Here is a 22,655-nt window from a genome sequence, read left to right as displayed (position 1 = left end):
TAACAGGGGGCGGCAGAAAGTTAGGTGGGCGGATGAGATTTAGAAGTTTCCAGGGACAACATGGCCACAATTAGTACATGACAGGGGTTGTTGGACAAGTATGGGAGAGGCCTTTGCCCTGCAGTGGGCGTAACCAGGCTGATGATGATGATGAATATCACTTTTGCGTATTCGTTTTTACCTAGGACAATAACTGAATGGAACCAAGTTACTAATAAAGCCGTTTCAGAACCAACCATAAACGTTTTTGCTGCACACCTCCAGCAGTGATTTGCCTCGCATGTCGTGGTAAGCTAATTATATGCTCTTGCGCTTGGTTCCAGTGAAGCATTGTGTTGCGTTGCCAAAATATGTGCTTCCTTCCCTGTATTTCATTTACTGTTACAATTGTTTGCCAATATGCAAAAGCAAACAAATGTAACTACACTCTGTTAAAACGCCAAGTCGGTATTGCAGTATCAACAAACAAACAAACAAACAAACAAACAAACAAACAAACAAACAAACAAACAAGCAAGCAAGCAAGGAAACAAACAAACAAATAAGTAAGCAAACAAACAAACAAATAAATAAATAAAACGTCAGAAACCACAATAAGTATTTACGCAGCCTTATAGCGTGATTTCAGACACAGAACCTCCGGATGCTCTAATCATGCCGGGACTTTTGACTGCTGCAGCATTTTGGATCACCTATGCAATTATCGGTCAACCTCTGCCCATGAGCAATCAATTTCGGGACTAGCAAGAACAGCAAGCGCGGCTTCCCAGCTGAACCAAACCTGCAATGAAATCGAATGCGTTGATCATTTCCGATAACGTGCGGTTGGTCTGCAAGCCAGAGGAAAGCATATTGGTATATGCTGCTCAATTATTAAGTATTCCTCCCCATTCTGAGAATAGATTCTCTCCTTCGGAGCCTCCGAATTTGGGTTCAGCCACAGGAACGTGTAATTGGTCAATTTCCGAGTATCGGCAAAAGACACGCAAAGCACAATGTTTTTTAGCCGAAATAATCATAGGTTCCTTCTAAAATTTATCGATAGTATTCAGAATCACTTGGCCTTCGCATTTGACGTACTTCCTGAACCTTACGTGTTTTTGAATAATAACCGTCCTTTTGATAAATAATTTCTTTATTATTATTTCCATATTTCACTTGTCTTTTATGTTGTTATCAACCCCCCACTCCGCCCTTTTGTTTTTTTAACGCTAGCCTTCTGACACTCCCCATAGTGGGTGTGAGCCATATACTTAACGGCTAAGAACGACATCGCGAGGCTGAGGGTGCCTGTGACCACCCGCGCACACTCCGGGGTCGAGGCCTGTTGTGGCCGTTTCCCGGAGTCCCACGACAGACGCGGCGAGAGGTCATGGCTGAGCGCGACCGCGAGGAGCAGCAAGCCGAGCCCGATACAGACGACGAGTGGGTGCTGTTACGGAACCATGGCGACGGGGTGGGCGAGGTGCTGCCAGGAGAACAACACGAAGGAAAGACAACCGAAGAACAAAGTGCGAGTCACGAGGTCGACCTTCAGGCAGCAACTGACGCACGCACGAACGCCCAGTTGACCGAGGCGGGCCAGGACTGTAGCAAGTGTTGTGGGCAGAAGCGGTGCTGTTTGGAGTACGTGCCGGAAACCGAAGGCCCCCTCAACAAGAACGACCTGTGCTCTGTCCTTTGCTACTGGGTGAGCCGCAAACACGCTGCTTCGTGGTTATAGCAGAGTGACCTCCAAGTTTAGAACGTTGCGCTAGCCCCTCTGCAGAACTAAAACGTTTATCTCTTGCTTCCTTTCCTGTGGTGACAAACCAAGTAACCATTATATGCCAGATTAGCTGAATGAATTTGCGACTAATCCTAGCGAAATTTCCGATAGAAAACTAATAACACAACTAATAGCCTGTTAGCCTGATAACTTCTCGTAGGTAGAACCAGGAGTCCATTTGTCTGTTGGTGCCCAATAGCCTCAGTCCAGTAAAAACGTTGCGATATTTAGTTGGACACGTTGGCCCTTATTATGGCCCGTTTATCAAGATTGGTACCAGTTTGCCTCAATAGGTCCGCAATATGTTTGACGCTAAGTTTGTGAAACTTATAGGCAAACACACATTGGCAATCCACTTCAATTATTCATATATCCTTTCACTACGTGCAACCATGAAACCGCATCAAAACCAATTGGCACTTGGCTTCGATTCCAATACGAACTCAACCACAATATGTACATGACCTTACTCTGCCACTTATTCAAAAATCTTTATCAGCTGTAACAGCCCTCATTGACGATGCGCCTAATATATCTTTCTGTTAGCCTATCAGCAAAGGCCATCACAGTGTATAAGCAATAATATAACTTACATATATATTAATGCGCGCCCAGTGCAAATTTCTATTGAATTGACAGCGAACTAATAAAGAATTGCATTAGAATACAATAAACTCCTATCTGATTAATAAATATATTTTAAAGAAATACAAAAGTTCATTCGAGCAATACAATGCGTACTCAAGGTATCGTTACGGAACTGGCTGTGATGTTATTCTAAAAAGATATGGGATCACATGGAAGTCAAGACTTTATTTAGTCAACGACGGTTTAACAAACAGAGCGTCAGCAAGGAACGAACGTTCGCAAGAGAAATTGCCTTTATGAGGTCAAGAGTGCGAAGGCGAATCAGCTTGCGGAGCTGAGTTGATAAAAATGAGCTAAACTTCTCCGCAGTTTTGGTGCCGCAGGAAGTTTCGAAAATATTGCACTTTCTGAGTCTCGAAACCGCATAGAGAGTGATAGAGTGAGCTACAGGGGGCGTCATAATTCGAGACTACGAAATAATTACGACCACGCGAGATTCATTAACACGCCCCCAAATCTAGGTACACGGGTGTTTTTACATTCCGACCACATTGGAATGGGGCCACATTGGCTAGGAATCGAACCCTGGACCTCGTTCTCAGCAACAGAGTCATAGTCCTTGATCCACGACAGCGGGTGAATTACAAGAATACTGCTACGAGTATGTACGCGACGTAACACTGACGTTATCACATCTGCTATTTAACTGAAAAGGAATGAAAAGTTATGCTTTCATCTTTTTTTGTGTGCTACCTTGGCTTATTTCGCTGGCGAATGCAGATAGAAAGAAAAGCAAAAAATAAAAGTCACTCTGGGGTTTTACGTGCTTAAACCACAATCTATGATTTTGAGCCACGCCGTATTGGGGGACTGGGGAATAATTTTGACCACCTGGGGTTCTTCAGCGTGCATCCAATACAGTACGCGACTGTTTTTGGTTTACCGTCCCCGTGGGAGTGCAGGAACCACGGCCAGGATTGAAACCGCAAGTCGAACTCAGCAGCACCGAGATGTAAAGTTTCGAAGAGTTCCAATACCTGTAGGGTTTTCTTTTGTGAATATTTAGCGTTATTTTAAGCGGATGCCAAACATAATTATGCACCTAGCTAAGAAACTAAGCAAAGGATGAAAACAAGGACAAAAGAACCACTGGACAAGAGCTTGTTCAGTCGGTTCTCTTTATTTTTCTTTTAATTTCATGCGCAGTGTTCTAGATACCAACTTGTTCGAATTCGCTCAACAGTCTGTTTCACTAATAAACGTGAAGTTAACTTTGGTTGACAGGTTACACTTTCAAAACTTCAAATGAGGCTGTCGTTCATGAAGTGAAGCTCCGCTAAGGCCACAAATGACTCAAACGAAAGACAAGTCGCCGTGCCTTCTTGAAATCTTAGTGATGTCTACTCATTGCTTTTGAATTTAATTTCATTTCTAGTTTGCATTGCAAAGATCCTACAGCGGAATACAAAAGAACTTTTTGGAAGCGTAGGTAGTAGTGTGTCAAATAGGAAATTGCAATTAAGAAGAAAGTAAGTAACAGGGGATACAATGACAACAAGGACACACACATAAGAACCGACGTCGCACAACAACATACTCTGTGGAATGACAAGTAGAACAGCCAGATGCCAGCTGCAAAAGAGATCAGTGTGCTAATAGGCAGAAATTTTACTGACAACATGCAGTAAATTTATTCTGCTAGAAGTAAGTTGACGTACTGTTTCGTTAAACAATTTAGCTTCTCTAATAGAGGGCTAGAGTGATTCAAAATCTGGCTCCCCCCCTCCCCCCGTTGTTTCTTAACTATCCCTCCCCCTACACATTAGGAACAGGAAGAAATGTAAAGCAGTCGTTTGCACTGCTTCCAGTGCTACGTGAAGAATAAGGAATTATGTTTGCTGGACAAAAATGTTTAAATATGACGATTCTAGTAGTTAAATTCGCGCTTTTAGATAATGCATCAGACACAAGATCGTATTTGTATGTTTTAATGAAGCACTAGCGCGATCGCGTTCCTATGTGCTTTAAACAAATGCCCGAGTAGGACTCGCTGTGGGTCTAGCTGGGACGTGGGTCTTCACCTTGGTGGAACACGAAGCGCAAAGGGTAGCCAACCGTCGCCCGTGTTTTCGTCTAGTGGTATATTTCATCTTGTTTCATTCAATTTTTACCGCAGCAAAAACGAATGCTTACCCGTAACGCAAAATAAAAACAAACGAATAAAAGAAAGTGAAAAAAAAGAAGAGTGCACTGTGTTTTACACTAATCAACGACTTCATCTCGCTACTTTTGCTGCAAAATACCGAAAAAAAAGAAAGCTTACTCTTGACTTGCAACGCTAACGAGGAAAGATTTTCTTCAAACGAAGATTCGAATGAATATTCTATTAGTGTAGGCTAACATCTATAGTCAAGTGTTCGACGAAAATTCGTCTGGCGAGGAAACAATTGGTGCCAAAAAAAAAAAAAAACGTGCACTCACCAAGAATAAAATAAAAAGTAAAGAAAAGAAAGCTTTCGCGCGCGGCTATTTATGGGTGAGGTGGCACAGCGTTCGGGTGTATATCTCGGGAACATTATACTCCGCGTCCTGTTAATCTTGCGTCTAGCTGACTGGATGTAAAATGATTCTAAAAGCAAACGGGCAGATAAGTGTTTCTCTTTTGCGACGATGGCTGCCGAGTCCCAGTCAATGATGTGTCCGGTCACATCACCGGTCACATCACCGGACACATCATTGACTGGGACTCGGCAGTCTTCGTCGCAAAAGAGAAACACTTATCTGCCCGTTTGCTTTTAGAATCATTTTACATCCAATCGACTATAGACACACGATAAACAGGACGAGGGGTATAATGTTCCCGAGATATACACCCGAACGCTGCGCCACCTCACCCATACATAAATAGCCGCGCGCCCATGCTTCATTGTGATCAAGGGACCCGTACGGGGCCCGAAACGTCTGTTATTTGTTTTTCTTTTATTCTTGGCGAGCGCACGTTTTTTGGCACCAGGCTAACACCTAGCGCTCCTTTCCAGCGTGCTCCTGGAGACGTTTCATCAGTGGCCCCTGTTTTGCACGCGTCTGCTGCAGCTGTTGTGGCCCCTTGTCAGTCCGGTGCTGCCGGCAACGGCGTTCGGCTTCGACCTCGCCGTTGCGGTGCTCAGCAGGGCGACGCTGTACTCCGCCGTGGCGCAGCTGGTGTGCTGGCTGGTGGGCAAGCTTCGCGCCATCCGGAGCCGCTACCTGTACGCGTCGCTCGCGTTCCCTCTCGTGCTCCTGCTGAACGCGCTCCTGTTCACCGCGTGCGTCGTGAACGCCCTGCTGCTCCTGCGTGGAATCGCGGTGAGGGCGTGGTGCTCGATTTTGGTTTGCGGTGTAGCTGCTATAAAGACGTAAGTATCTACAGCGTCGGCATCCCGTTCGGTTTGTTTTACGGCAAATCGCATCCCGGGCATTGTCTTGCCGGTTTAATTCTTCCCGGCTACCCATCTAACCGTTCCCGTCGGCTTATCCTGAAGGTACTTTAGTATAAAAATGCGGGCAGATCCCGGAGAGAGAGCAGTGTAAAATGTGGGCGTAGCCTCGTCCATGGTGGTCTCTAAAAGTATATATATATATATATAGGGGTTTTCTTCAAAGTTCAGCACGCAAGACCCGTCTTTCCTGCGTATATATATATATATATATATATATATATATATATATATATATATATATATATATATATATATATATATATATATATATCATAAGAAGCCAACAAACACTGACACGAAGGACAACATAGGGGAAATTACTTGCGCTTAATAAATGAAATTAAGAAACGAAAACTTAATTGAAATTAAAGTGGATGAAAAAACAACTTGCCGCAGGTGGGAACCGAACCCACAACCTTCGCATTTCGCGTGTGATGCTCTACCAATTGCGCTACCGCGGCGCGGTTTCCCCATCCACTTTCTTGGGTATTTATGTGTCCTAGTAGAACCCTGGGAGTGTTAGTCAGCGCCACCATTCACAGACCTTGGCGGCGGACGTGGGACGTCCTTCTTGCCGCAGGCGTCACGAGTACGTGATCTTTTCGGGTGAAGGCAACTGGTCAATAAACCCACATACGCTACCTGAAGGCATCAATGTTGCCGGAATCGAGACCCTCGTTATGTAATAAACGAGAAGATTGGTAGAGCATCGCACGCGAAATGCGAAGGTTGTGGGTTCGGTTCCCACCTGCGGCAAGTTGTTTTTTCATCCACTTTAATTTCAATTAAATTTGCGTTTCTTAATTTCATTTATTAACGCAAGTAATTTCCCCTATGTTGTCCTTCGTGTCAGTGTTTGTTGGCTTCTTATGATATGACTAATAAAAATCGGGCCCCTTGGTTAACCCCCTTTCTTCTCGTTTATATATATATATATATATATATATATATATATATATATATATATATATATATATATATATTAAAACACTGCTATTCGCATACTTGTACAGTCCTGGCACAGGGGCTTTGCCCGTAATTTTCTGAATAATTTTTTTACGTATTGGGATTTTCTACTTGCAGATATCAAATTCGATTACTTCGAACAGTTCAATTCGGCGGGTAATACGGGTTACTCCACCCTGGGAACCCACTTTCTGGGCGGGAAAAGCCCAAGAATTAATATTGACACTACGATCTTTTGAAATGCCTGATCGTAGTGCCTAAATTGCCAAAAGTGCCAAAGAGCTTTGCCACTTCATCCCTTTACTTTCTTTTGCACACCTATGAGGCTCGGAACCTCGCCAGATGTGGTTGTTGATACCTTAGTCAACGCACTTCTTTTTGTCCCCTTGAAACAATTATGTTCACATTGCCTTGAACCTTTTACAAAGTTAAGTCCTAATCCTTTACGTAAAATATTAATCGGAGGTATGGATTTACATGCTTGGGGAGTCGCATGTAAGTTATTTAATCATGTTCTTGCCGTCAACTTTCGTGAAAGTTGACGGTGACTCAATCAGGACCTTAGTGTCCTCGTGGTCCCCGAATAGAACCCCTGAAGTGCGTTTCGAATGGCGTGTGTCCGAATCCACACCCCAACGACAGTTTCCTCTGAATAACAGAAACATATCTCGAAGGCCACACTTTTGCCGACTGCATGCACCGGAAGTGATTGCGGAGTCGCAAACACGTAATGCCCACCACGTTTCCGACATCACGTGCACCTCGAGATGACATGAAAATCCAGGATACAGCAACGACATGCCAGGTATATCACACGCTGTCACATCTTCATTCCCGTTTTCAGAGAAAGGAAAGTAGTCATTGCCATAACAACACTGAGGAGGCAGTTACTCTGTTCACGTACATGGAACGCTGTTTCAAGCATCCAACGCTGATATCAAATAATGAGGTTTTCACTCTCGTAACACACCAGAAGCTAATAGGAAGCAAACATAATATCGCGTGTATCCGCGAACTGCGTTCAGGTATCATGAAGAGAGAGTGCAAAAGAAGTGCCATTTTTCAGATCCCGCGCACTGCACGAAAGACATCCTCTTCCCCAGTCGTAATCAGCTACCAGCCTTCCTAAGTGTCGTCGAGTACCTCGACTCGTCGGGGCTCTCGGCGAGACTCTAGGAAATTTCTTCAGAAGCGAATAGCCTAACGGCTATTCACCACCTCGGGCCTCCTGATCCGCCTCAACTTCGCTTCTGCTGGGGCACCTCTTATGGTCTATGACCAGTCCACTCCTCCGGTCGAACCCACTGGGCCTTCCCGGCCGGGCTGCTCTGCTGCTGCCCTGGCGACTCTCTGCCTTTCTCCCTCCTTCTATCTCCTTCACTCCCATAGTCGTCGCCCTGCTGGTGCTGAGCCGTGCTCTCGCAAGGGTTGCAGAAAATGTGCCAACCTTTCCTCCTCTCACCACAAGAACCACTTCTCTCTCTCTCTCTCTCTCTCTTGGTGCACGTGAAGGTTTCGCGAGCCAGCGAGGCAACATAGGACTAGAAACGCACTGCTGTTGTCAGTGAAGAATGCGTCCACCAGCCACCATGACGGGCCTTGCAGGGAAAGCGGGAGTTGTATTCAGCATTAAAAGGTGTTGACTTGCAGTGCACGACGTGCTCGACCTCGTGAAAACACGCCGCGACGAGAGACGCGCAGTGAATTTGGGCGCCGAATGCATCCCCCAACATTAAGCTTCGCCGTCAGGTTGGAGATGCGCGTGCCCTCTTTTCAGAATAATAAATTGTTACCGTGCGGCGCGCCTAACACACTGGCTTGCCCAAACTTTATACCACGGCTTGCCCAAGAGAAATTCGTAAATGTGTTTTATTCAGATCTTTTTGGCGTGCCTCCATCGCATAAGGGTGATATATATATATATATATATATATATATATATATATATATATATATATATATATATATATATATATATATATATATACACACTCTTAGGCAAAGTTACACCCTTTCGCTTGCCCCTTCTGCCACACAACGATAATCATTATCTGCCTTGATGCGTTTCCTTTCTTTAACGCTGCGAGCCCGGAACTTTCCAGTGATGAACGGCGCGCGCGTTATCAGAAGGGGAACTCCAAAGGGTGTAAACTGTTCTACGCTGATAACGCGCGTGCCGTTCGTTACTGGAAAGTACCGGGCTCGCAGCGTTAAAGAAAGGAAACGCATCAAGGCAGATAATGATTATCGTTGTGTGGCAGAAGGGGCAAGCCAAAGGGTGTAACTTTGCCTAAGAGTGTAGGGTGTCCCAGCTAGCTTGGACGAAGATATTAAAAATGCCAGAGAGCTCTACAGAAATCGTACCGACTGCATAGTAGCCGTTGTCGTACGTACTTACAGCCAGTTATTTTCATCGCGAAGTATTACTTACTTTTGATTAGTGAACTTTTTAATTATTGCTCGAATCGCGAACATATCTATTACAAAGTATTAGGCACCTTAAATAACCTCCGAAAAGTGGTCCTGGTCGTTTTTTCCAAGAAAAAACAAAAGCCCGCGAAATACGAAATAGATGCGCACTCGCACGCCGCTACTCGAGCGCCTACAAGCAACCATTGAAACATATACGGCTGCATTCTCTTATCGCCGCATCGTACAAGGCTCCGCAACGCTTATCAATGCGTCTGCGGCGTGTTCTGGTGACGCCGCGACCATCATATAGCGTGAAGCCCTGTATCCATGGCTATTCGCTTGGGAGCGCTTGAGTAGCCGCGCGCGAGCGCGTATCTATTTCATATTTTGGATGTTTCGCACGCTTTTGTTTTTCTCGGAAAAACCAACGAGGCAAAGCTGAGCACTAAGCAAATGCTTGATTCGGAGGTTATTTGAGATGCCCGACAACTTTGCAATTAATATGTTTGCGAGTCAAGCAATAATTAAAAAGTTCATAATTCAAAGTAATTAATTAGGCAGTACTTCGTGACGAAAAAATACTGGCCGTAAGTACATACGAGGCTACTATGCAGTCGGTACGACTTCTCTAGAGCTCATGGGTAGCTTTAATATCTTCGTCAAAGTTAGCTGGGACACGTGATAGTGCTGCGAAAAATTTTTCCTGGTCCTGGACTCGAACCTGGGACCACCACCTTTCCGGGGCATCTGCTAGCCGCCTGGTTAGCTCAGATGGTAGAGCGGCTGCCCCGGAAAGGCGGTGGTCCCGGGTTCGAGTCCGGGAACAGGACAAGTTTTCTTCAACTGCGAGGCTTTTCTTTCGAGGAACCCGTACGTGTTGCCTTTGTAGCGATTGCTACAAATAAATGGATGTCTGATCTTCCCTTTATATATATATATACATATATATGTATATGTATATATATATATATCTTGAAGGCACAATGAAGCGCTGTCGAAATGTTGTATGTAGGCACCTGTCAAGATCACAAACGGTCAGACAGAAACAGACAAACCCCTGCGTAGGCGTTAGAGCCAAAAAAAAAAAAAAGAAGCGATCGCGCTTTAACATATTCTGGCTTCAACGCCTTCTGTCCGTAGGAGGTGATCGCGGGCTTCCTCATGGCGAACTTGCTGGCCACCTACGGAAGCTACAGCAAGCACCTCGCCTGCGCGCCGCAAGGCCCAACCACGGTTGCCCAGCCGCTCTTGGATTCGTGCCCGACGTCGCCGAACGACACAGCGCTGTGCTGGCGGGCCCGCCTGTATGCGTGGCTCGCCGAGTCTGAACGTGGCCGCTCAGTCGAGGTACGAAGCGACGCGACCGGTTCGTCATCCCGTACCATGCACTCTAAGAAACGTTTGCACCCTTTGGAGTGTATCTCTGCCCCGCTACAATAATCGTCGTCTGCCTTGATGCGTTTCCTTTCTTGAAAATGCTGCGCCCGCTACTTTCCTGTCGGAAATGCTATGTCATGCTGATAACGCGCATGCCGTTCGGTACTGGAAAGTACCGGGCTCGCAGCGTTAAAGAAAGGAAACGCGTCAAGGCAGACGACGATTATTGTTGTGTGGCAGATATACACCCCAAAGGGTGCAAACTTTCTTTAGAGTGTGGTCTTCAGCTTCATGCACACTCTTCACTCTTATAAAAATGTACACCCTTTGGGGCGTATCTTGTCCCACAACGATAATCGTCATCTGTCTGGCCCGCGTTTCCTTTCTTTAACGCTGCGAGCCTGGTACTTCCCAGTCACGAACGGCATGCGCGTTATTAGTGTGACGCAGCTTCTCGACAGGAAAGTAGCGAGCGCCGAGCTTTCAAGAAAGGAAACGCAAGCAAGGCAGATGACGATTATTGTTGTGGGACAAATATACACCCCAAAGGGTGCAGCCGTTTTAAGAGCGTTAAACAAATGTACACCCATTGGGGTATATATCTGCCACACAACTATGATCGTCGTCTGCCTTGCTTGCGTTTCCTTTCTTGAAAACTTCGCACCCGCTACTTTCCTGTTGGGAATGCTATGTCATGCTGATAACGCGCATGCCGTTCGTTACTGGGAAGTACCGGGCTCGCCGCGGTAAAGAAACGAAATGCGGACAAGGCAGATGACGATTATCGTTGTGTGGCAAAAGGGTGTAAATTTGCGTAAGGGTGTGGCACCAAGACTGACAAGCATTGGATAAACATGGATAAGAAGGCAGGATGCGTTCGCTGCACACGCTGCTTTCAGGGATCGCGCCCATCGCAACGCGCTGCATCTTGGGTTCTCACGTGTTTATGGAGAAGCGTATTCCTTAAATATGGACGCTAATCCCATTCGTTTAATTTTCTTTTTACTAGTAACAACCTCGGAATGGTTTGCAGGGCTGAAAGCTGCGGGCTGCAGCTTGACAGAGGTGCGGAAATCAGACACAAAGCCGGGCACCATGGCACACATGGTGCCGAATTTTGATGTACATGGCCAACCTGAATAAAACGTGGCATTAAATCAACGACAGTTACCTACACCATAAATAAGTTTACGGCGGGAAAAGTATTATTTCTAAATCTGGTTTTCGTTCACAGGGTAGAAAAAGTTCGATTATTCTGGACGCACAAATTATCCTTTAGAAGAGTGAACTGCTGGGCTAGTCGGTTATCCGACATAATAAACGAGATTTGCGCCAGAACCACACGCCCGTGTTGTCCCCTTTGTTGTGCGTGTGGTTCTGGCGCAAAACCCTTTCGTTATGTCGAACAAATTATGGCTTAGAAACTCTAAAATGTACTCTCCGTACTCAATATGTTTGGGCTACGTCGCAACTCGGTACCTTTCACATTTCGCTGAAGAAACACCACGAAAAACAACACAAACTGCATGCGTGGTCCTACATGGGCAGTGTTCTCGGGCGATCACTCTCAGGGATTTCGAAGATTTCGCGAGATTCGCGACAGGGCACTTCGAAGTATACGGTCGACGGTGCACTTGGTATTGGAAGTGTGAACATAGCGAACTTGGCACAGCGCCAAAACCGGTGTCGGCATAAACGGGGACGCGTCTGGTGCTGAGTCACGCGAAACCCCACTAAGGTAAAAAAAAAAAATATTAACGAAAGCGATCGTGAACCCACAGCTGGGGGCATAGGCGGATGGCTGGTCCAATTGTCGCGCAATTGGATTTGCCACGGTGCCAGTCGTAGTCTCCGGAAAGTGATGATTTAGATTTTTTATGCAATAAATTCCAAGCACGGAGTTACGAAAAATGCATTCTTTTTTACAAAGCAATAGAAAAATTAAAATGTTCCTTATCAAATGAAAACAGCCATGGAAGTATTATTCAGGTTATCAATTCTGCGCGCCTGCATGCAGCATGATACATCAGCCTGCATACATTTGGCTTTCGCAGGACTTCCATGAATACCCAGAGCCGCTGGTGCGCAGCATCTATATTGCATGCCAGTGCGTGCGCGGCGAAGGTTGGCGAAGCGGAGGAAGCGTAGCAGAAGACACCGCACCGGTTGCCCCGCCTAAAGCTTTGATTGCGCCTGCGCCGCAACATTTCGCGAGGCGCCGGCGGTGGCGCTCCGCGCGGTACTGCCACGGGCTCCAGTGTTCTTGCTAACAGTGGCCGTGCCTGTACATGTAGATCAATGTGAACATATATACAGGGTGTTCAAAGTTAGACTTTCCGAGTTTAAAAAAAGAAAGATGCGAAGAGGAGTACACAGAAGCCATATTTCTACCTAGGTTATACGGCCAGGTGGTCGCAAACTGTGTGGATAATTGTCGTAATTTCAGTATTGAATTAAATTCGATAATTAACATTTTATTTATTGCAGTTAGCATGTGTGTTTATATTGAAAACTCAGAGGCGGTGCCATTTGGTGACTATACCATTTTGTACAATTTTAGTAAAGCGCCTGTGTCCCGAGATATACACGTCAGAAATTTCAGCCCGAGCCGTCTAATTACGCACGCGAGACGGCGGCACCCGCTATGGGGCCCCTCCCTTAGTGTGACGCAGCTGTTGGCTATGACGCTCCGTCTGACAAGATTGAAGGGTGATAGGCGACGGTGATTACTTTTTGTTCTTGGCCACCGTTTTCGTGCGTGGCCAGCGAAACCGAAAGATGACTTTGCGTGGCGGCTTGGTCGAGCTCTGTTTCTGAAGTGAGTTGCAGAGTTGGCGAAAAAGTGCGGTGGCGACCGTACACGTACTGTCGAAGCAATCAAGAGCTGGATTACGATATTGGCTTTGGTTCTATTTATTTTTTTTTGCATTTAGGAGGCTCAAAGTCATGCAAGCGCTAAGCATGAAACAAAGATAACCGCTGCCGGGCAGCACCTTAGTTGCCAGTGGTGTTCCAGGGGCGCCGTACCTGTCCGAAGTGTGTGATCTTAGGGCCCTGCATTGCCTACGCCTGAAAAACTGCTGTGAAATAGAAGGACGACTGGGAACTGGCGTGAGTATAGTGCACTTCATTGGTGTGTGCCTGACGATTTTTTTTAATTCTTCGCGGTTTTGCGAAAGTGCCGAACAGATCAGGCATCGCCTTGCAAGCGCATCGAGTGAACCCCTGAGCTCCCATTATGTGCCTTTGCCTTTGCCACTGATTTGCTCTACTAAGCTGGGCCGTTGGAAGGAGCAAGTCCTGCGTTGGGATGAAAATTGATGTAGTGCTATCAATGGTGGAGATGAACAGCACTGCCTCATTAGCAATGAGTCTGTACGCGTCTCGCCATCCGGATCGCCGAGTTCCGAACAAAGCAGCATTTGTTAGTATTTTCAGACGTTTTTTGCGCAACAGGCTCAGGACAGCCTAAGAAGAGCATCATTCATGAGGACTTTGGAATTGACGTCCTTGCTTGCGTGCATGCAATACCACATGTAAGCATCTGCGAGATTTCTAAACAATGTGGGAAAAGCGTGGGAACAGTACACAACGTTCTAAAAAAGCACGAATTTCATCCATACCATGTGAGTCTTCATCAGGACCTAAGTGAGTCGGACGGTGAAAAACGGACATACTTTTGTAATTGGGCCCTAACAAAAATTGACTAATGAAATTGACTTAGTAACTCAGGGGACCAACTGCAATGCATGCTCACTGACCTGGAGAGGCAAAGCCGAAGAGTGGGTCTAAAAATTAATCTGCCGAAAACTAAAGTAATGTTTAACAGTCGCGGAAGAGAACAGCAGTTTACGATAGGTAGTGAGGCACTGGAAGTGGTAAGAGAATACATCTACTTAGGACAGGTAGTGACTGCGGATCCGTATCATGAGACTGAAATAATCAGAAGAATAAGAATGGGCTGGGATGCGTTTGGCAGGCATTCTCAGATCATGAACAGCAGGTTGCCATTATCCCTCAAGAGAAAAATTTACAACAACTGTGTCTTACCAGTACTCACGTACGGGGCAGAAACCTGGAGGCTTTCGAAAAGGGTTCTACTTAAACTGAGGACGACGCAACGAGCTATGGAAACAAGAATGACATGTTTAACGTTAAGGGATAAGAAAAGAGCAGATTGGGTGAGGGAACAAACACTAGTTAATGATATCTTAGTTGAAATCAAGAAAAAGAAATGGGCATGGGCAGGACACGTAATGAGGTGGGAAGATAACCGATGGTCATTAAGAGTTACAGAATGGATTCCAAGGCAAGGGAAGCGTAGCAGAGGGAGGCAGAAAGTTAGATGGGCGGGTGAGATTAAGAAGTTTGCAGGGACAACATGGCCACAATTAGTACATGACCGGGGTAGTTGGAGAAGTATGGGAGAGGCCTTTGTCCTGCAGTGGGCGTAACCAGGCTGCGGCTGCTGCTGCTGATGATGATGATGAAAAATTGACCAAGATAAGGATTTCGCACAAAGAGTGATTTGGACTGATGAGGCTCGATTTTGCAGGAACGGCACAGTGAACATTCACAATACTCACTACTGGTCGCAAGGATATCCTCACTGGCTGCGGCAGCACAACCAACAAATTCGCTGGGGTCTAAATGTATGGTGTAGCATACTTGGGGACAGAATCATTGGCCCTCACTTCTCCGAAGGGAACCTCGATGGACAGAATTATGCGCACGAAATTCTTGCTGGTGTCGTCGATAAATTTGCCTCGAGTCTCCCTGTCCACGAACTGCGGCAAGGTTGGTTCCAGCATGACGGGGCCCCCACCACATTTCTCCTACACTGCAAAGAACTGGTTAAACTGTAACTTTCCACGGCAGTAGATTAGACGCGAAGGAGAGATGTTTTGGCCGCCGAGATCCCTTGATATCTCTCCACTGGATTTCTTTTTGTGGGGCTACGTGAAAGATCGCGTTCACGCACTTGAGCCCGCCGATGTCAACGACATGAATATGAGGAGCGTTACCGCCTGTAGAAGTATCGACCCGGAAGTGCTGCGCAGAGTTGTCGACTCGACGTGAGAGCGGTTCATGTGGTGTGTTGCGGCGGAAGGCAAGCATTTCGAACATACTTAAACCGTTGGTTTTTTGGTGATTGCCATAATTCTAAGTTGAATAAGATTTCATATCACTTGAAACTAATATTTTGTAAGCAATGGTATACTTGAAGCAAATTTCTAAAATGTTTGTCCGTTTTGTTTGTATGTAGGCCATGGACTTACACTGCACTTCTTTCTTTGTTCTTTTATTCCCACTTTTTCCGAAGTAACGCCGGGATCGGAGCTGTGTGTAACTAAATAAATATGAATTTGAATATGTTGACACAATTTCATGCTCTGTTATGAGGGCTGGTTCTAATTTTAAGAAGGTGACAGAGAATACGGGCCATTAGTCCGCGTTTCCTAAGCGCTGACAATGCAGGGTCGTAAATTCTCTCTACGCATGTGCAAGGCGCCCTGGAAACATTAGTGGTTAATAATGCGCTGTATGGCAGCTGACGATGTTGCATTATTTGTGAGCTGGCATTAATTTCAATCATTCTGCAAGCAAAGCTGCCATTGTTATAAAAAAAGCAGAGCAGCATCGCTGCCCATCTGAGTGCATCAGAAATCTTAAGCGGCACGGCGTCTTGTCACCCACTCTACTAGCAATTGCTCAAAGAAACAGGGCTTGTCTGATGTCGCCCGCACAGTCATTCTTCGGTTTCGCTGGCCAAAAACTGAAACGCTGGCCGAGAATAAAAAGTAATCACCGTCGCTTATAGCCCCACATTTTTGTCCGACGGAGCGCCATACGCGATAGCTACGTCACACTAGGGAGGCGTCTCGTATGCGTAATTAGACGGCTTGGGCTGAAATTTCAGACCTGAATATCTCGGGACACAGGCGCGTTACTAAAATTGTACAATATGGAATAGTCACCAAATGGCACCCCCTCTGAGTTTTCAATATAAACATACATGCTAACTACAGTAACGAAAATGTTAATTATCAAATTTAATGAAATACTGACATTACGACGACAATTATCCTCACAGTTTGCGATCGTCTGGCCGCATAGCCTAGGTAGACAAATGGCTTCTGTGTACTCCTCTTCCTCTCTTTAAAAACCCGGAAAGTCTAACTTTGAACTGTTGCGTACTCCAGGGTAGCGTATCGTACTGCTGCCTAGTTGTAGCGGCGCCTGCCTATAGACGCTCGACCGACGTTACTTATTGAATAGCGTGGCGTTGTCGGCGGGCTGCAGGCATCCGGTAGACCATGTCGACCAAGCAAGGGCGAGACGATTTCTAGTGCGAAACTTGCACAATTTATTCGAAGGTAGATGAAAGAAAATAAGAAGAGCATGAAGTGATCAAAAGTACATTTCCGAGCCCCTTAAGTAGGCTCTCTACAATTGTGGGAGGGATCTTGCTTCCGACTACGTCACGTGACCGGCACAGAAAGTGGGCCCCTTCTCCTCGGGTCATATCGAGCTTTTGGTTCCACCGAGCCTGCTGCGAGGAGGAGGTCGTCCCGCCTCCTGGAATTGTAGACGCCTGTCCGTCTCCTCTGCGCGTTGCGGGTTCGTGGAAGTTCTCCTCTAGGTCCAATTCGAGGAAAGGGTCTCTCTAAACTTACACGCGCACGCGCACGCGCACGCGCACGCGCACGCGCACCCGCACGCGCACGCGCACGCGCACCCGCACGCGCACCCGCACGCGCACGCGCACACGCACACACGCACACACAAGGCCTGTACACTGCGGGGCTTCCGGCAGACACTCGAAATGGTCATGGCGAATTAGGAAGTGACGCTTCATTTCGACGAAGCCTGGTGGAAGAAGGTCGGCTGAGAGAAAGTTATTTCTGCACGAGGCGCGGGACGCCAACAATGGCAGCGTGAGAGATGGTCGGTTGAAATTCCTTTCTGCACGTGGTGCCAGACGCCAACCCTAAGAATACATAGATAGATGCATGCCGCCACGGAACGTCAAAGCAGTGCCGCCGTTTCGTCGTCACTAGTGGGCAGGTTCAGTTTGCAGTAGCGAGACTTTTCTCTGCGCATGTAGCACTGTTTATCGGTAACATGTATTTGGTGCTCTTTTGATAAAGCGTACCTATATTTATAATTACTGTACCTGCTAACACTACTATTGTAATGAATATGTGATTACGAACTGCGAACGCTTTCCTTTTTTAATGTTTCGAGAGGGCGGACTTTAGTCAGGTGTCAATAACACCGTTAGGTTTCCTCTCCATCTATTTTTTTTATTGCGACATCAATTATATGGAAACTTTAAGCGCATTTCTGCCATCGGCGTCGTCGTTGCCATGATGTTCCCTGTAAAGTCCAAACAGGATAACATCGTCGCCGCGGGCAGTACGTTCTACGTGCGAGTGAAAGCTTGCGAGGCTCAGCCGAAGATCGCGGCTCAATCTCGAGCGCGTGGAGGAGGAAAGCGGAGCGGAAGCGCGCCGTATTCTTTTGCGCACGAGGAACGGGGGTAGTGAAGCGAGGGAGATGGGTGGGAGATGTTTTTCTCCGGCGGCTGCTGCTTACGGCATGGCAGCGCAGGCGCCGTATCGTGAAAGCGATCTTATGAGCCCCACGCCGGTACGCAATTTGTCCACAGCGCGCGATCTGCGATGTGGACCAAGTGCATGCGCCGAGTGTCGGTAGCGTCGTATGCACTGTGCTTTCGACGTTTAGTTCGCGTCGAAGCGAGTGACAACGCGAAGGTCAATTCGCTCGCTGCTGCTAGCGCGTTCCCTCACTCCAGCGTTTCGACAGCGAGTTTGCGCGGTCATTGAGCGCGATGTGCTCATGTTTACCTGTTCGGCACGTGACACCGTGCTTGCTAATTTAGCCAGTAAGCGAATGTTTACAACTTTATACGGCCAATGTAACTACTATCCTTATTTCGTATAGCTGTGTAGTAATTTGCTATCGCAAGCGATGCTTCGCCTTTCGGGCGAAACTGTAAGTTTTTTGTAAGTAAACAAACTGAACTTGGAGTTCAGATTCAAGGGCTGAGACTTTTGGTCTCCGTACTTCTCGAACATTGTAGCTGATTGTTTTGTCATCCTATCCATCAATGCTTGCCTTCGCGTTCTCGCAGGCTATGTATGAGTACAGCGAAGGCAGTTTCTACACCTTCATGGCCGGGCTCATTTTTGCCGCGGGCATATTTTCGTTGGTGCTGATAATGGCAGCACTCGATGCCCTAAAAAAGGAGCAGCACATGTACTCCTTCATCATCATCGCGGCGTGGATCTGCTCGGCATACAAGGTGGGGCCGGAGGATGCAGCTGCTGGACGGGTCCACGCCTTCTGTACAGCGGCCCTCCAATGGCTGGCGGGTATATTGGTCTCGCCTCGGAACCGAGCGCCCAAACCGAATGCAAAGTGTAGGTTGCCTCTTATCAATAAGTTTTGCCTTGTCTTTATACGTAACACCAGGGTCCTTCAATACTTTTGGTGAGGAAACTTCCTTCGAGCTTTTATATATAGACATTAGGTGCCACCAGCGCGTTTGGTGGTCTAGGGACCTTGTCTGGCTACGGGCTCATTCACCAGTGCGAGCAACCCCCGAACGTCTGCCCCTCGGCCCCGTGCTGTTTTTCCCAGCGCAGCGTCCGCGTCCCGAGGCGTAGTGCAGCGCGGCTCTCCGATTGGGTCGTGGGGCGTGACGTAGGGGAGAGGCTTGGGCTGCGCTAGCGTGGTAGCGACGTGCGGGGAGTCGAGCGGCGGGAAGGACGACTGCCAGTCAGGAAACGCAAGCTACAAGGTACGTGAGCGACCATCTGTTTGTGTCCTGAACTCCCCGGCCTTGGGACATTCACGTGCTTTGGCAGCTTGCGTCAGTGTGGCTCGCTGAGTGGCTCTGTGTTCTGCCCTTGCGGTAGTCGCAGGCGCTCGGTGCGTCACATTCCGTGTACCCGAATCGTTGCTGACTCGAGTCGGTGGCGGGAGGAGCTGGGTAGTGTCTGCAAATACATCTCGGCCCGCATGTGCGAACCGTTGGTCGACGCGACGCGGCACCTGCCTCCTTCCGCCATCTGGGGGCAGCGAACGCCGAGTGTGCGCCGCGCGGAGTTCACTACCGGTCGCCTAGGAAATGCCCCCATATCGTCACGCGGGAGTTGCCGGACCAGAAGTATTGAAGGACCCTGGTCTTTACGGAAAAGCGGGTTTCAGTATACTAACTGGGTTGCCAGTGACATGGACGGCAGTAACAACAGCGGTAGCGACATCTTGTCACACTTCGTCTAAGTTCACTTCCGTAGAAACGTTTTAGGCATGAAAGGCTTTTTGCTCCCGTTGTCGCGACCTTCAAGTGACCTTGAGCCAAAAGCCAGAGCCGTTATCCGGGAACTCAAACGAGAACATCCTGACAAGTTGTGACAACAAAACCAGATCCTCCGGGAGAACAGTCAAGAACTTAAGAAAATGCGTTCTCTTTGTTGCAGGTCACAAAACAAATTGCTTCCGAGTTCTTCCTAATGTTGGTTCACAATGTCACTCAAGCTGTAACCTCTAGTACGCTGAAGTTTTCTGTCATATCCAATAGCGACGTTCAAAAGGCAGATACAGGGCGCCATACACTTCATCGTCATCATTTGGCGCTGATACAGGGTTGCCTGTGTTCTTGTGAACGCCAGCGGTTCGTGAGTTCGGCGGCACGGGTTTTGCGTCGTCTCGAGAGAGGCGGTGTGGTCGGGTGGGCTATGGTGGGATGTGCCGCTGCGATCCTGAACTACACCAATTTTAAGATTGTGGCTAGTATCATCTATAATCAATCTACTTTGCCGGTTCCCATTTCATGTTTACATCTACTCTCGATTACGGGAGAGCCAGCAATTATTTTGTGTTATATAGGTATTCATCCTGTAAAAAGGGGGGTATTGTGCCACTCTATTACATAGGTGTGTTAAAACAAGAATAAAAAAAGGCGGCTGCATGACAAATATTATTTCGCTACCGACACTTTACAACAGCGCCTAAGTAGAATACTGTTGGCCACTGGAGTAATATCTCTGTGTCTTCTCCAGCTAAAGTATGCGCCACTACGGGGCTGCTCACGTCTGCGTCTCCAGTAAACCCCAATTTCATGTTATTGACTATATGGACAAGATATTTCAGAAAGATGACCATAGTTTACGGAAGACCAAAAGACGGGCGACACAGACCTTCTGCATTAGCCCTGGTGGCGCCACCTTGAGACGCTGACGTCACCTAGAGCACACCACGTGTATTCGCGTCTACAGTTTCCGACTTATCTACGTATCTTCTGATACTGTGGAATGAGTGTTGGATAAACATAGTAAACAAACATGCGGGTCGACGTTTCCATAGGTGAACTTATCTCTGTCAAACGCGGCCCTTGGCACGCCAACATGTCAGGGATGACAAGGGCGTCTTTGACAAACACAGGTTCACCTTTCGAAACGTCGGTCAGCCTGTCTGAGGCAGTTTACCCCTTTTCATATAAAACTTAACAATGTGTCTTCATCTGTTCGTACACATCTTGACATTGAACCAACTTCTACGCAAATTTTGAACGCCTAAAACCGGGACGTTTATAGTGTGATTAATATTTTTCTGTTGGTGTGTTGGTGTCCCTAGCATACACTCACTGTTATACTTAACCCGAAGAATGAAGATACATTTATGGTTGTGGGGCACACAAGGAGACGGAGAGGAAGAAAACAAGAGAAAAATATGACACTGATGTTTGTCATTTGTCTTTGTTCTTCTTCGCCTCTTGCGCTGCCAACAAACATGAATCTAAACCAATTTACCCAATTTTCTGCTCTTCTGAAAGAACAGACACTTCTAGTGGCTTAACTTTATAAAAACGAGGCCCATATGGAGCAAGCACAGAATGCTTTGGAAGGAACACACTTTGAGTCAACACATTCAAGTCACCGCACCGGAAACCCGCAGCGCGCTCCACACGAAAGGCAGAAAGGTGTTCGAGGTGGGCTTGGGTTAAGTATGACGGAGGCGCTACTCGAGCATATGCAGTGGGGCACTTCTCTAAGTGCAATGCCATTATTCAGCGTGAAGTTGACGGCGTTGCCGCGTATGAAATGCTAAGAAAATGTCATTTGTCTTTACATTAGGCGCAGCTTCCTCGCGTTCCACGGATTCGAACACTGAAACTTCTAGGACGCCGAATGCTGCGGAAGTACAGTGTAAGGAACGGCCACCGCGACGCCAAAGACACCGTCGACGACGGGCCGTCAAGGCTTTGAGGGAGGACCCAGGGCACCGAAGTGCAGAAGACTGATTACGCGGGTCATCATGCAGCCGAAGCAATGCGGATCCGCCGCGTCCTGGCTGTACCACGCGAACAGCGGCAAGATTGCACATCGGATCGTACATCGGCAGTGCTTTTTTCTTTATCGGCCGCGCATCAAATATTTGCTCTGTGGCTATTTGGACTGCGAGCCCTACTTCATACAAGAGAGACGCGGTTATATTGTAAGCGTTATACAAAGCCAAAACGCTCCAAATTACATGAACCAAACTGCTACTCGAATTGATATGCTGTATACATGGACGAAAGCAAGAATTAGGAGAGAACATTGTACAGCATGACCGAAGCCTAACGTATCGGTCCGACAATTGATCGTAACGCCAGAGCGCGCGGTAGGTTTTAGTGCTTCCGCTCTGCAGGCAGAGCTACGGCAGGGCAGCCAAACCAGTAGCCATAAATTAAAAGCTACCGGGAAGCAAACATCCCGGCCAGTACGCTGACTCTCAGGTCATGCGTTGGGCATGAAGAGGTGGTGTCCCAATCCACGCCTCAGTGGGGGCAGTCTTTGGGCAGACATGTACATATGTTAAAGGCTATGCTTTTGCCAGTTGCATGTGGTGGAAGCTATTGTGGTAGCCGGAAACACGTCATAGACGTCGGGTTTTGGACACCATCTAAAAGCTACTACGAGCCAAATAACCGTGGCCAATACGTTGATTCTCAGAGGTCACGTGAGGCGCGTGTCGGGCCGATACTGCAAGCG

At 47.2% G+C, this 22,655-nt stretch overlaps 1 protein-coding gene across 1 annotated transcript; it reads left to right on the top strand.

Annotated features, from left to right (window-relative positions):
* The first annotated feature begins 5,374 nt into the window (after positions 1 to 5,374).
* On the top strand, positions 5,375 to 22,153 carry LOC142587264 (uncharacterized). Its single transcript, XM_075698141.1, has 4 exons — positions 5,375 to 5,701; positions 10,354 to 10,560; positions 18,749 to 19,037; positions 21,756 to 22,153. Exons 2-4 carry the CDS (start codon positions 10,375 to 10,377, stop codon positions 21,920 to 21,922), a joined length of 642 nt encoding a protein of 213 aa, XP_075554256.1. The 5' UTR covers positions 5,375 to 5,701; positions 10,354 to 10,374; the 3' UTR covers positions 21,923 to 22,153.
* Positions 22,154 to 22,655: the final 502 nt, after the last annotated feature.

This window comes from Dermacentor variabilis, chromosome 7, assembly GCF_050947875.1.
Source record: "Dermacentor variabilis isolate Ectoservices chromosome 7, ASM5094787v1, whole genome shotgun sequence".
NCBI classification, from domain to species: Eukaryota; Metazoa; Arthropoda; class Arachnida; order Ixodida; family Ixodidae; genus Dermacentor; species Dermacentor variabilis.
This window is presented reverse-complemented; position numbering and strand designations above follow the sequence as displayed.